Here is a 14,129-nt window from a genome sequence, read left to right on the forward strand (position 1 = left end):
GTGTAACAGACTTATATCCCCAAAGCAATGAAATAAGTAGGAATGGCACGTTGTCATCGTGTGCCTCCATTGCCACCCTAAGGCAAACCTGTCATAGAGTTTTCTTGGCAAGTGTCTTTGGAGGGGGTTTGCCATTGCCGTCCTCTGAGGCTGAGTGGGTTTTATGCCCGCGCATGGAATCAAACCCTGGTCTCCAAAGCCGTAGTCCAACACTCAGACCACTACATCATGTCGGCTCTATGCTGAGAATGACAGTATGAACTGTTAATGTATGTCTTGCTTGGAATCAGGTGCAAGGGGTTATTCTTTATCCTCTCATTCCCCATCCAAAACTACTACCCTCAGTTTATTTCGTGCCCACTTCTCCCCAAAGCTAAAAGTGGGGTACAACATAAGAGTTTATCACACTGGGGCTAATTTTGGTATTAAAGAGAGATTAAGGCACGTTCAAAGCACCCTGCAAATAAAGCGAAAATGGCAAGTAATTGCGTGAATGATTATCACATGAAATTGCACACATAAAGTCATATTGGAAACGCATTGTCGCTGACATCCCGAAAATAAAAAGATGCATGCCGATGCTTCTTTGTGAACACTTTAATGGAGGGTTTTGTGCGATGTCATGTGAAACGGTTTTGCGTAATTACGCAATTTTTCTGGGATATTGACGCGATAAAATCCCGACTTCCTTCGTGTGATAAACTCTGTAAATTAAAACACATAAAACGGGCATTTTTCAGAAATGTTTTGAGTGGGATTTTTCAGGTTTGATGCCTTCCGCTTCTCAGCCTTGAGATTTATTTTTAAGGAATACAAAGCAACATCCAAAAAACAGTCATTTGTGTGTGGCCTTTGGTGGTTCAAGTTGCACCCTTATTTGGGCCTTCTTGTCTCTTTTAATGACTGGCCGTGGATGATGGGCATCTCCTTCCCCCATTATTTTCCCTGTTTGGTTTGTGGCCATTTGTGCCATCCCATTCCATGCCCAACATTGTCTGAAAACCACATTCCTCGCAGCATTAGCAGTCAACACTTAATCTGCCGCCAGCCTCCAAATGCCAAGGGCACGATCCTCGCCCTCCATTCTGCCAACCAAACCCCGTTCCCACAACGTTGAGGACTCTTCCCCTGATTTGCTGAACATTGCAGCTGAAGAACGAGTAAGAGAGAGACAGAGAGAGAGAGGGAAGAGAGTGCACGACTTTACAAATAGCAAAGAAGCTGATGAGAAAGATTCGGAAATACCAGGTGCGCTGCCCAGCGCTGCCCTCAGGAAATTAAGAATGAGGCGCTGACGGTTCGGTGATGTTTGCTCACCATGTGGTGGGTCTGCAAAATCTGCATCTCATTTGGACAAGGGAGGTCAAGCAATTAAAAAATAATAATCTTTGCAATGGGTAGGAATGGGAAGCCGACGGCGGCGAGGGAAGGAAGCAGGTCTTTGTGACGTGGGCCGTATTTCACCGGTGACCCAACGCTGCAGTTGTATTCAGACGTGGGCAGACTCTTCTCTGCCTTGGGTCACTTTGCAACTCTTCAGTAAGGTTGTCGGATTGTGGCTAGCTTTGGTTGTTCAATGTCCCCTTAAGGATCAGAGGTAGCATGTGATAAAGGGCATATCCAATCTGTCTGCAGGGGACATGTCCAGAAATCTCTCTGACCCCCTTGACTCTCTGCCAGCCACTGAATGGCTATGCAGGGAGTCAAAGCGGTAGCATACCTAGTACAGTTGGCCCGCCTTATCCACAGATTGCAATAGTAATAGCAATAGCCCTGATGGCAGAGTTGTTAAATGTCAGTAGTGCAGCCACTCACTCACAAGCCACAAGGTTGTGAGTTCGATCCCAGCCAGGGGCTCAGGGTCGACTCAGACTTGCATCCTTCCATGGTTGCAAAAATGAGTACCTGTCTTGTTGGGGGCAATTGTAAACTGCTTAGGGCACTGGTTCTCAACCTCTGGTCCTCCAGACGTTTTGGACTTCAGCTGCCAGATTCTGTCATCATTGGCCATGCTGGCAAAGGCTTCTGGGTGTTGGAGCTGGAGGATCGAGGGTTGAGAACCTCTGGCTTAGAGGCTGCTTAGTGCACCATATACACTCATTCCCCCCATATTTGCAGCTTTGACTATTCACAGATTTGATTAATATGTTCTCTCTAGGAATATCTAGGTCCTCCAGTGCAACTCTGTGGTCAACTTTTAACTAAACGTTGCACTGAAAGACCTAGAGATTCCTAGAGAGAAGACTCTACTAGGCATTTGTAGCTCTTCCAGCGCAGTTCTATGGACAGTGTCTGTCGGACTTTGACCACAGAGTTGCGCTGGAGGACCTAACTATTCCTAGAGAGGTGTCCTCCTAGGTAAAAACACGGTGTTTTTGTTGTTTGCGGTTTTTCACAGGGATCTTGTGCCCCTAAGCCTAGTAAATATGGAGGGACAAGTGTATTACTATTGCTATTGAATCTTACTGAGACTTTAAACGCTTTTTTGTCTGTGAGCCGCCTTGGGTCCCTACGAGGAGAAAGACAGCACACAAACGAAATAAATAAATGGCGGTTGAATCCGTGGATTAAACAAAAACCATGGATATGGAGGGATGACTGTGTCCAAAGCAAACACTGAAGAGTCTGCAGGAGGCCCCAGGAAAGCTCCTTTGCTCCTTATCGCCCTCCTGGATCTCTCTTGTTCCAGGTGAACCTCCTGTATAAATAAGCTAGCGGAGCTTTAGGCGTCTCAAGTATCAAAGAGGATGCTGACCTATGGGGGATCTAGGCAGCTCAGATGGAATGAATTAAAGCTCGCTTCCAAAATGGAGACTCCCAAGGCTTGATGAATCATTGCCGCTGCAGCAGGTATTGATGGACCTTTAGCAAAAACCCTGCAGAGAGGCCGGCGACGGATGTTGAGTTGCTGCTTTCCCTGTATTTGCAGCAAAGGGGGAGGCTGCCAATATTGTCTCTTATTCCTAGCCACCTTCATGCAATCGCCTGAATATTCATTCATTTCCAGAATTGGGAGGGCCAGTATTGATGTGCAACTGGTGTCTAATATGTCAATGGGAGCTGGAAATCTATGCTGGGGTTTCACTTGAATTTTCAGGGCATGCATGAATTGGTCCCTAGGTGAGGGGCACTCTGGGAATTAATAATAATAATAATAATAATAATAATAATAATAATAATAATTTTTTATTTATATTTGAGCCATGGAAACTCACTGGGTAACCTTCAGCAAGACATACTCTCTCAGCCTCAGAGGAAAGCAATGGCAATGGAAAAGTGGTCATTGCAATGTACCAACCTGCTTCCTCCAACAAGATATGTTTTCTTAACCAGCCAAAAGTACAGTTTAAAGGCCCAAGCTTTGTTGCTGACTTATGAACTCTGGCTTGGTTAAACTATGGCTTGTTGTGGTGAGTGAATTTGCAATCATGGCTTGTTTTCTCAGCTGCTTAGCATGGGGGGAAATGGCAAAAGGTATGTGAAAGAAACTACCTAGAAATGAGGGGGACACCATGGTTTGTCATTTCATTCTTTGTCCGGTTTGTAGCTTAAGCAACAAACTATGGTTAACACAAATCATGGCTTGTGATATGCGAATAGGATCTAACCAACCACCTGTGAAGGTTGTGTTGTGTTGAGGGAGCTAAGTATGTTTACCTTGGAGAAGAGAAGTTGGAGGAGGGACATGATAGCCATCTTTAAATATCTGGAGGAAGGTCATGTAGAAGATGGAGCTGGCTTGTTTTCTGCTGCACTGGAAACCAGAATATAAATCTGTGGATTCCAATTGCAAAAAAGAGAGATTCCATCTAAGCATTAGGAAGAACTTCTTTAATGTAAGGTCTGTTCAATATTGAAAGGGATGGCCTTGGAAGGTGGAGGACTCAGCGTCTTTGCAGGTCTTTAAACAGGGGCTGGATGGGCATCCTTCAGGGGTGCTTTGGTCATGAGTTCTTGCATGGCAGAATGGGGTTGGATTGGATGGTCCTTATCCAGCTTCCACAAAGCTGAGTCCCAATTATAACCTTCTTGCCAAGTACCTGTTACTAACCAAAGCTACCTTTGCAAAAACAAAACTGCGATGCCTCTAAATCTCACGGGGAACCTCTTCTTTTTCTTTCCTTTCTGCCCCACTGACCGCAGAGATGCTCCAGTTGTCAGCAAATAGGAGCCACCATCGGCTGTTGTCACAAAGGGTGCACCCAAACCTTTCACTACACATGTGCCATTGATACAGGTAAGATCTTCATGTTGGGACGGGGAGGCTGAAGGGCATTGTGTCTCCCATAAAATACGCTGTGTGTTTAGAAAACTTCTTCATTTAGGAATAAATGTCTAGGAGGGAGAAGGGTGCTCATAGATTTCCTTCTGGGCTGCATCTGCGCTGCAGAAATAATGCGGTTTGACATGGCTTTATAATGCCATGGCTCAATGCTATGGGATCCTGGGATCTGTAGTTTGTCACAGCACCAGAGCTCTGAGAGGAGGCTTAGTATCTCAAAAAACCTAACAAATCCCAGGAGTCTTATATGATGGCGCCATGGCTGTTAGAGCGGTGTCAAACTGCATTAATTCTGCAGTGGAGATGCATCCTCGGAGGACAAGCAGGGAGTGGAATTTCAATCAGAAAACAATCTGTCAAATTGCACCCACTTTATTAGGGATGTGTATCTTTGCTGTATTTCATGCTTTGTTTGTAAGAATGAATGTCTTTTGAAGTTTGCCTTGGGTACGGTGCATCCTCTTTGGAGCCCATGCGTTGTCACAAGGTCTGTGCATTGTCGTCACATTGATGTAGTTAGTTTTAAGGAGCAAAAATACCTGTTGGGTGACGGTTGCTAAACTTTGGGGTGGAAGGGGATTCTGCATCCCAGTTCCACCCCTTTTCTGCTCAAAGGGGCAAGGTCTGAGATCTGCCTAGAGAGAATTGGAGAACAGCAGAGTTTTTGCTTTTTCTAAGAATTGTGCAAAAGAGGACATTTTAGAGCAGTGCTTCCCAAATTCAGCTCCCAGAATTCCTGACTCTTGGCCAAGCTGGCTGGGGCTTCTGGGAGATGAAGTCCAAAACACCTGGAGGACCAAAGTTTGAGAGAGAGAGAGATGGGGGGAAACGTCTTTCCAAAAATCAGAGATTGCATGCGGATGGTGTCATAAACGGAACGAATGGACACAGATATGCACCCCATTCAGTGTTGTTCCTCTTCTCCATCTGCAGGTTGTTGGTTAACCGAAGAGACCTTCTCGCTCAACTGCCCCAGACATAAGGTAAGGAGAAGAAACCTATAGGAACAAGGGGAAACGTCTGGCTTGGAAGCGCTTTCCATTGTATATAATACCTATTGAGAGAGTCCCAACATAAGCAGCCACCCAAAATAAAATCTTGGAGGTTCATCAAGGCTTGCAGTCCTCCAAGGGGCCTTCGCCTTCCTTAACAGTTTTGCTGGGAAAGAGGATCCCATCCCAGTTTTCACTCTGGCAGCCATATAAATTGCAATATGGCCATTCTCAATACGATGGATGGCAGATATAAAACCCACTTAGAGGAAGAAGAGGCCATTTCTCCAGGATGACTTCTGCTCCTGCCGTGTCCTCCTTTTTCCACACTCCCTCCTCCTTCTCAAAGAAATAGGAGACAGTCCCCGGAGCAAAGGCCTTTCTCTTGCCTCCGTTGTTGGCGTCGCTGGCGTTGACCAGGCCTCCCGTATAATTTAATCGTATAATTTAATCACCATGGCGCTCGCTTCCTGCCTGCCTTCCCCACTCCAAGGGTTGCACCTGGTTATAGGCAATTTAAAGTATGTGGAGGGAGATGGAAAGGGGGAGGAAGGGATATCCAGATGGAGACCTGGGAGAAGACGGATGGGCATTCGTGAACAAAACCGAGAAGAGTATCCTTCGGTCAGCCAAAGAGGAAGCCCCTTCAATAGGCAACTAGTAGCCTGAACCTGCCTCTTAGGGTTGCATCTGCACTGCAAAAATAATGCAGTTTGACACTACTTTAATTGCCATGGCTCCATCCTGTAGGATCCTGGGATTTGGAGTTTGGTGAGGGATTCATCCTGCTCTGTTGGAGAGCTCCAAACTACAAATCCATATATATATATATGTACATACATATGTACATACATATAATATTTCTGTATATAGAAATACAGGATTGATAGAATCACGACAGTGAAAGCAATGCCAAACTGCATTTATTGTGCAGTGCAGATGAAGCCAAAATGGTCCTGGATTGCGTGTTTCCCTGACAGACCTACAGTCCGCTTGGTATTCTTTGGACGGCCACAAACATATAGCCTTTGAAACATTATAAACACCTTCAAATATGTATTTATTTATGTGTGCTGAGGGTATAAAGCCTTCTCTCTTCCTTTTCTCTCCTCTCTCCATGTTTTGTTGCAAAACCCCAGCCAGTCAAACAAATTCTCTCCAATCCATTTTGCATTTCGGCTCGAAAATTGTAGGCTGAGAACAAAAGGGGGAACAATATTGGTTTTTTGTGGCTACGTATGTCATATCATCCATCCATGCACACAGAGCAGAAGCACTCTTTCTTGCATGCTTCCTATTGATTTGCTATTCCTGCCTTGCGCATTAGCAACATTTATGCCTGCACACAGAATAGCACAAGATAAGGCTAGGAAGGAAGGGATTGCGGGGTCACGGGGTGAAAATGGGTCGGCGTTTGCTGGATCCGAGAGGCCTCCCGGTACCAATTAATGGAGGCCGAAACGGAAGAAGGAGAGGGCAAGAAGACACTGGGAGGCTGGAAGCCCCATTTGCTATTGTGAACTTGGTTCAGCCAGGAGCCAGCTTGCAGGAGCCATAAATGGGATTTTTGCTGCCCCCTCGCGATGCATAATGCCTGGATCCCTTTGAAAGGAATGGGGAAAAGGAGGAAAGAAAAGGCAGGGGCCATAAACGCATCTCTGCAGCCTGTCAAGAGCCGTATTTTTTATTTTTTATCTGGGACTGGGGTAGGCACACAGCAGGCGTTAGCAACATGAATTAATACCCAATGAATGAACCTAGGGAGTCCTCTAGCTGTCAGCCACAGCCCTCTCTCTGCGGTTGGTCAGCCGCCGCCAAATCCAGGACTGGAATACTTTGGATGGATGTAGCCGAAATGTTTGCATGCTTTCCTCCACACCTCCCTCCCCCAAAACGAACCATTTATCAAGGCATTTTCCTAAAGTGCCCAAGCAGATGCTCAGTCCTGGCTTTTGGGCACCGAGTGGAAACAAAGGGACCCATGCAAAATAATCCCCGCCTGGGTTTCAATGCTTTCTGCAAGCTTGTGCAAACCAAACAAAATTCCAAATTTGCATGTTTTGCAATCTCGAATGAAGTGTGTCTTTTAACCATCTCCCCTCATAAAAAAAATCTTTGATAAGATTTCTAAGGATGTTTCTTCTTTTTCATTGCTAGCAGGCCAAATAATACAAATTATACTTAAGTGTACAGTGGGCCCTTGGTATCTGCAGAGGTTTGGTTCCAGGACCCTCCATGGATACCCAAATCCATGGATGCTCAAGTCACATTACATACAATGGCATAGTATAATGCTATCCATTTTTTAAAAAAAAATATATGGCAAAATCAAGATTTGCTTTTAGGAATGTGTATATCTTTGGAATAATTTCAATGTGTGGATAGTTGGATGTGTGGATGAAAAATCCATGGATATGGATGGCCGACTATACCAGGCGATTCATAAAGAATGGTGCAAAAGTAAAGCTGTTCTTTTTCGGTTTTGCACCATTCTTCTTGAACCACCTTGTATCTGCTGCTCTGCGTTGGCGTCCTCCCTTTTTAAAAAATTAAAAAGAAATCACTTTTACCGCACTTTTAGCAGAATATGGGTGAAATTTTCACTCACAAACCTTTCAAATGGCTGAATGGGCACCGAGTAGACAATTATTTTTAAATGCCTTGAATTCCAGTATTGTCGTTTTGATTTGGTTTTCTTTATTCATTTTTCTTTATTCATTTTCTATTTTTTCAGAAACAGCCCTTATAATGCACCGGTCGAGAAGGGGAAGTCATTGTCGTCTCCACCAAAGTCACACAGCCCTGGGGAGAGGGGAGATGGCGGCGGCGGCGGGACTTTGCTTGTGGGCACCCTCACCACCTCGCCGCGGGCAGCCTCTGTGACCCAACCGAACTCCTTACGGGAGTGGCAAAGAGAATGTAATCCAGCCGCGTTCCTCTCCCTGCCTTCCCCCCACAACCTCCACCATCCTCTCTTTTTTATTTTTGCAATAGTACTTCTACTGTGAACAGACCTGGCTGCGTGCAGAAGGCCCTTGCCCCGGTCTCCAGCGCCTGTCTTTGCTCAGGCCTCTCTGCAGTTTGATCGGATCCTGGATGCCAGCCCCGCTTCCAATCCCGGCAACCCTACTCAATCTCACGACAGGCTGGCTGTCTGGCGCAGGACTTTGGCTCCGGGTTCCAATCCCCCACCTCTGGAATTCTTCCAAAAGCCCTTCCAGGTTGGTGCAAACACATCCACGCCAAAAAAAACCAACAACCCCAAAACCCACCCAGTTCTGGGTTTTCGATCCTTCCTCCATCCATTCTCCAAATGCTACCCAGGTCCGGTTGAGGAGAGAAGAGGAAACGTCGTTCCGGGTTTTTATTCCTCCCTTCTTCCTTCCTTCACTTAGGAGCTGTAACCAATACTAAGAAGCTAAGATCTTCTCTACCTGGGACATGGCTGCTGACAAAACCTGGCCCAGAGCTTGTTGTTTTTCTCCGACGACTCTCCCAACGGAGAATTCCCGAGGATATGCGACTCCTTGCCTTTGTTTTGGAACTTGCGTCCTTTGGCCAGATTTTATTGGAAGGCACACGGTGGATGATACCTTTCTCGAGCCCAGGCCCAATCCGTACCAGTACCAAACACAGTACCCCAGTACCAAACTCTCTTTCTGTACGCCAGAGAGGCTAAGGGCAGCGGGCTGAAGCCGGCTAGAAACGCCGCTGTGAGCAATAGTTTTCCGCTCACGTCGTCTTTTTCTCTCGGGGCTCCCGGGAGCTCTCCAAGCCCCTCCGTCGTCTTTATTGCCGATCTGATCTATTTTTGCCTTCAGCAGACCTCACGGTGCGTGTGCGTGTATGTGTGTTTCTGTATATATATGTGATCAGCGTGTAAAAAACAAAAGAGAAAAAAACAAAAAAGCACCCTGACGTTTTTTGGAAAACAATGCCGCGTCGCTTTGGTTCGTTCGCTCGTTTGTTTTGCTTCCCGTCCCTTGTCCGCCCGACTTTTCCCCCGCCGCCTCCACCTCTCCTTGCCTCCTTTTCCACTGCATCATTTACCATTTTCCTCCTCCGGGTTCGATTCCCACCTACACCTCTTGCTTCACAAGAGGAACAAAAGGAAAACCCAGAAGCTGTTGAGACCGAGGCAGAGAGCAGAAGGGCCTTTCAACATCGTGGAGAGCCGTTGTTTCGTGAGTCTACTTTGATTTGTCGCACACACTTCACCTGCAGCAAAACTTCATGGAGAGGTGAAAGCCTGGACAAACTCTTTCCAAAATTGCAAAGAAGGAGGGAAAAGGAATTGGTCTGGCTGAGAGTAGCTAAAAGTATTGAGTAGTTCTGTTCACACTCAGGGCAATGCCGTAGCCAACACAGAAGTGGGGTGGAATCCATTTGGCAACATACGTGGGGCGCAGTGACAAATTAGGATCTAAATACCCTATAGGCACCAGATTCTGTCTGACCCAGAAAGTTAAGTATCATCAGCCCTGGATAGTACTTGGACAGGAGAATCCCAAGTGCTATATTTCTCACCAGCGAATTCCAGGTGCTATATTTCAGAGGAAGAAAGTGGCAAAACTGCCTCTGAGTAGCCCTTGCCTACGAAAACCCCAATAAACCCACGGAATGGCCATAAGTCGACAGGCGACTTGAAGGCACATACACAATTTCAAATTATCCCGGATCTGTTCTTTTGGGGGTTTAGCAGATTTGGCACTTCACTATAATGCGCACACACACACACACACCTGCCATTGATTTGCAAGTGCTTTACTTACCGTTCTGCAGCTGTTCTCCCCATCAGTGGCCATTTAGAGGTAACATCCAGCTGTTCTTGCAGCTGGACGTATTCTGCTGGACCTTCCAAGGTTCCTTGGAAAACTCATGTTTGGCCCAAGAGGAGAACATCATCTTTATATCTCTGGTGTGTGATCCCTTTCACTTTTGTGACCACTTCTCCCCAGCGGTCAACCAAAGCTATTTCCCAATCCAACTCCAATTTTTTTTTAAAGCAACATTGTGCAGAAAGCCCCCCAAAACATATGAAAACACCTGAAAATACCCCTAGAAATACCCTAGAATCTCATACTGCCCTCCTAGATCTTCTGCTTTCCTCCACAGTCCCTCTCAAAATGGCGACAGCAGGTAATGAGACTTCTCTTCCTGTTGCCATTTTGAGCAAGGCTGCGGGGGAAACGGGTATTTGGGCTTGCTTTGCAGGAAGGCTGCAGTCCACAGAAAGTGTCTGCTTGGAAATGGACCCCTGGTGCCCACACAATTGCCACCGCAGTCTGGCTGTAGAATCATCTAGCTCCCTTGGCCATTAAATGGCTGCTGAGGTGGGTACCCCACCTGAAGAACAGTGAGAAGCACAAGGGGAAGGAAGTAGTGTAGTAAGGATTGGCATTTTATGCTCTGCCAACACAATCTAGGATATTGCCTGTGGTCTCCCAGCTCATTTGTGCCAACCTCTCAAAGCATGTGTGGCTGGGTTTGACAGATCGTGGTGCAGGCTGTTTGATTCAGAGACACTTCCTCGCATCCGCTTTGTTAACCTGTGGCTTCCAGGAAGAAACTCACTCGTATTGATTTCTACTTGTCGGAGCAATGTCTGCCACATGACAGTTCCAGCATGCCACCACAAGCCACCGTAAATGGGGACAGGTGACCCAGGGCTACACTCAGCATTGGGTTTCAGGTGCTTAAGTCTGGCCCAGCAAGTATGGGGATCCACATAAGCAATGCCACATCTGCAGTGGTAGCACAACAAGACTTACCCCTTGGCCAGAAGTTGAGATGGATCCCAATCCCGCCCCTCCTGGACCAGTCTTGCTATCGTTTTCAGCACTGGGAATGGGCATTTCAACCATCCCCACTGCCATGCCCTCCAGTTTTTGTACAGAACATGGCAATGATTCCTTTCCAATAATTAACTATTAATTTGTAACACCTAATTTGCTATTTCCTCTCCCCAACTATTAAAAGAATTATTGTAATAGTTAATCATTAACAATGATAGTTTACAAATTTCTATTGCTTTAATTCATGGCCAAACAAAGTGAGGTTACATGCCGCCACCGAAGGTTGTTCTCCCCAATCCAACCATTTTTTGGCCCAAACAAGATTGACTCCTCTTTGAAAATCGTGCCGTTCTTAAAGCCTTTCTTGTTACAGGAAGAAAATTGCTAAAATTACTTGTTGCTTCCTTGGAGAACCAAACAAGTGAAGACATATGTCCCTCTTTTTGGCATCTTGCGTAGCTCCAAGAAAGTCTCCAAGGCCTGAAAAATGACCCTCAGAACTGCTGGTGTTGCCCAACCATAACTTTATTTCATGTTCAGGACTTTGAAATGAATGTTTAGCTGTGATGAGGAGCCAATTATTCTTATGCAACATTTTCTTTAGTATTTTTAGCGTCAGCAAATTAATTCTTAACACCAACACGTTAACCTTAGCGAATTAACTTTGATACCATCCAAGTTCTCCTCTACCCAAAAAGCAAACCCGCCATGCCTGAGGCCATTAGGGATCAGCTCTGTCTTTCTCTTCCCTGCTTGCGTTGCATGCATGAATTGTGTCGGTGGGACACACATACACAGAAACAGATATGCACACAATGTGTTCCCAGGAGGGTCCCCTTTCTTCCATCCCATTCTTTTTGGGCCATTCACCAAGCTGCTTTTTGAAGGGCGGTGAGTAACTCCCACTCCCAGCAAGGACAAAGAGCAAAATGGTGCAGAGAAGGAGACATTTTAGAGACCGTATATAGATGCAGGAAATCTCCAGCAGCAAATGACCCACAGAACTGAGTAGCTGAGGTTGTACCGTGTTGGAAAGAAAACCTGGATGTCAGAGAAGTTCCTTTCCTTCCCTTGACTACCAATCCCCGCAGGCCTCCTTAATGGCCAGACCGATCCCAAACCACTCTCAAGTTACCTACGGAAAAGCACACACCCCTACACTCCTTTTGTGCGCCAAAGCCAAACAAATTGTCCCCTGACCTGTGCGGCTCTTGCGACACATCACCTTGGGAGTCCTCCCTTTGTGCGCTTTTCATGAAAGGGCCCTTTGTTGGTGCCGTTTGGTGGAAAAGTAGAAACCAGGGAGAGCAGAGAGCTAACACTGTAGCATAGAGTCATGTGCGTCTTTCTCTCCCAAAGGATTGTACCATTGTACCAGTCCAGCAATTCCCTCCGTCTCTTGGAAAGCAAACTCCATAGGGAATGGGGAAGCATTCATTGTGCCCAAATGTATTTGCAATGCATCAGAAACCAGGGAGGGGAAAAACAAAACTCTTCCATGCACTTAAAGCTCTTAAGAATGTTAAAAATTCCCCTAAATGGAAGGGAATGGAAGATAGGTTCTTGCTATCGCAACACTGAAAATGTAACCGTTTCGAGAAACTGCCTGTATGACCAGGATGAAAGCTGAGTTGGGTTGTAATCGGTTCCATACTCTTGTTTGCAATGTCCTACAGAACAGAAAGTGCTGCAGAAAGTTTAAAACGGAGTAACAACTTGACAACCACACTGTCACCGTTAGGACATGGAAATTGCCAGGCCTGCCATAGGCATGAGGCCCTTATGTTGTATGTGCTTCAACGCTTCGTTTTGGTTGAAGCGCAGTCAGCTTCCGCATTTGCGGCTTTGACTTTTGTGGATTTCATTATTTGTGCATTTCATTGGTAACGTTCTCTCTAGGAATCTATATCCTCCAGCATGACTCTGCTGGAAGCTGACCATATATAGAGTGATATAGGTATTTCTAGGTTCTCCAGCTTGATTCTATGGTCAACCTCTGGCTAATGTTGACCATAGAGTTGTGCTGGAGGACATACAAATTCCTAGAAAGGTGCTCTCGCAAGTGAAAATAAAAAGTGTTATTTGTGCATTTCCCACTTTCATGGGGGTCCTGTGCCCCTAACCCCAGCGAATGTGGAGAGCCACTGTATACATCTTTAGTCCTCTCTGCTCTTGCGTTGCTCTCCTGATCCATGGTTAGCGAGCGCAGTTTCCCATTTGGTTGGTTTCCATTGCCCTGGTTCAAAAGCAACCATCGTCCGTTTGTAACCCATCTGTTCATGGTACCTGCATCCATGCGCTCCACCCCTCCATCGCCGTATCCATCACTGTGTCCGCAGCTTGCCCCTCGAGGTTTGCTGGCCAGGAAAATGTCCACTTCGAGGCGCACGCCTTCAAGGTGGCTGGTTGAGACCTCCTTCACCTCCAACATCATCGTGAACTCGAACCTCCACCCGAACCCCCCGGCTGTCTTTTGAATGGCATCTTGTACATAATGACTGTAAAATGGCGAAATCCGTGTGTATTATATATTGCCTCATTCTATAGTGTATATATATGTATACATATACATATATATAATATATATGAAAGATGTAAATGTTAAAACTAGTGTTCTTATTTAGTATATTGCTTCACACTGAAGAAGACTGTGTGTAACAAGCTTTCTTAAAAGAAATTTATTTTCCTTAAGAGTTAAAAAAAAAAGAAAGAAAGAAAAAAAATGAGGACCTTGGATTCAAAAAACACCAATAAAGATTCAACAATTGTTTTGGATGTTTGTAGAGTCCCCTAGTAAACTATTTATTCTTTGCCATCCCTTCCAGTGGGAAGAATAGGGTAGATGGAGAGGTTGACTATGTTGCCGAAATGCAACAAAAACCCTGATAGTAGACTGCAAAGATGCACATCCAGGCACCGACAAGAATGTCCTGATGTGCATTGGATGTTTCTGGCGCACGTTGGGCACATCTGATGAACGTCAGAGATTCCTGATGGGCACTGAGCACTTCTCATGCTCATTGGGCCCATACGATGTGCATTGGGCCCTTGTGATGTGCA

The 14,129-nt window shown here is 45.8% G+C and overlaps 1 protein-coding gene across 4 annotated transcripts in view; it reads left to right on the forward strand.

The window, feature by feature from the left end:
* RAI1 (retinoic acid induced 1) overlaps window positions 1-13,809 on the forward strand; it is a 120,505-nt gene extending 106,696 nt beyond the window's left edge. For 3 of the 4 annotated variants that reach the window (XM_089539633.1, XM_089539634.1, XM_089539635.1), the window contains 3 exons: window positions 4,144-4,237; window positions 5,216-5,265; window positions 8,009-13,809. In XM_089539633.1, the coding sequence (XP_089395759.1) occupies window positions 4,144-4,237; window positions 5,216-5,265; window positions 8,009-8,023 (159 nt within the window). In that variant the 3' untranslated portion in view covers window positions 8,024-13,809. The remainder of the gene's footprint in view (window positions 1-4,143; window positions 4,238-5,215; window positions 5,266-8,008) is intronic. The other variant, XR_016282448.1, reaches the window with a different exon arrangement.
* The last annotated feature ends 320 nt before the right edge of the window (window positions 13,810-14,129 follow it).

Source organism: Sceloporus occidentalis, unplaced genomic scaffold (assembly GCF_023333645.1).
Source record: "Sceloporus occidentalis isolate IW3139 unplaced genomic scaffold, rSceOcc1.0.p SCAF_10, whole genome shotgun sequence".
NCBI lineage: Eukaryota > Metazoa > Chordata > Lepidosauria > Squamata > Phrynosomatidae > Sceloporus > Sceloporus occidentalis.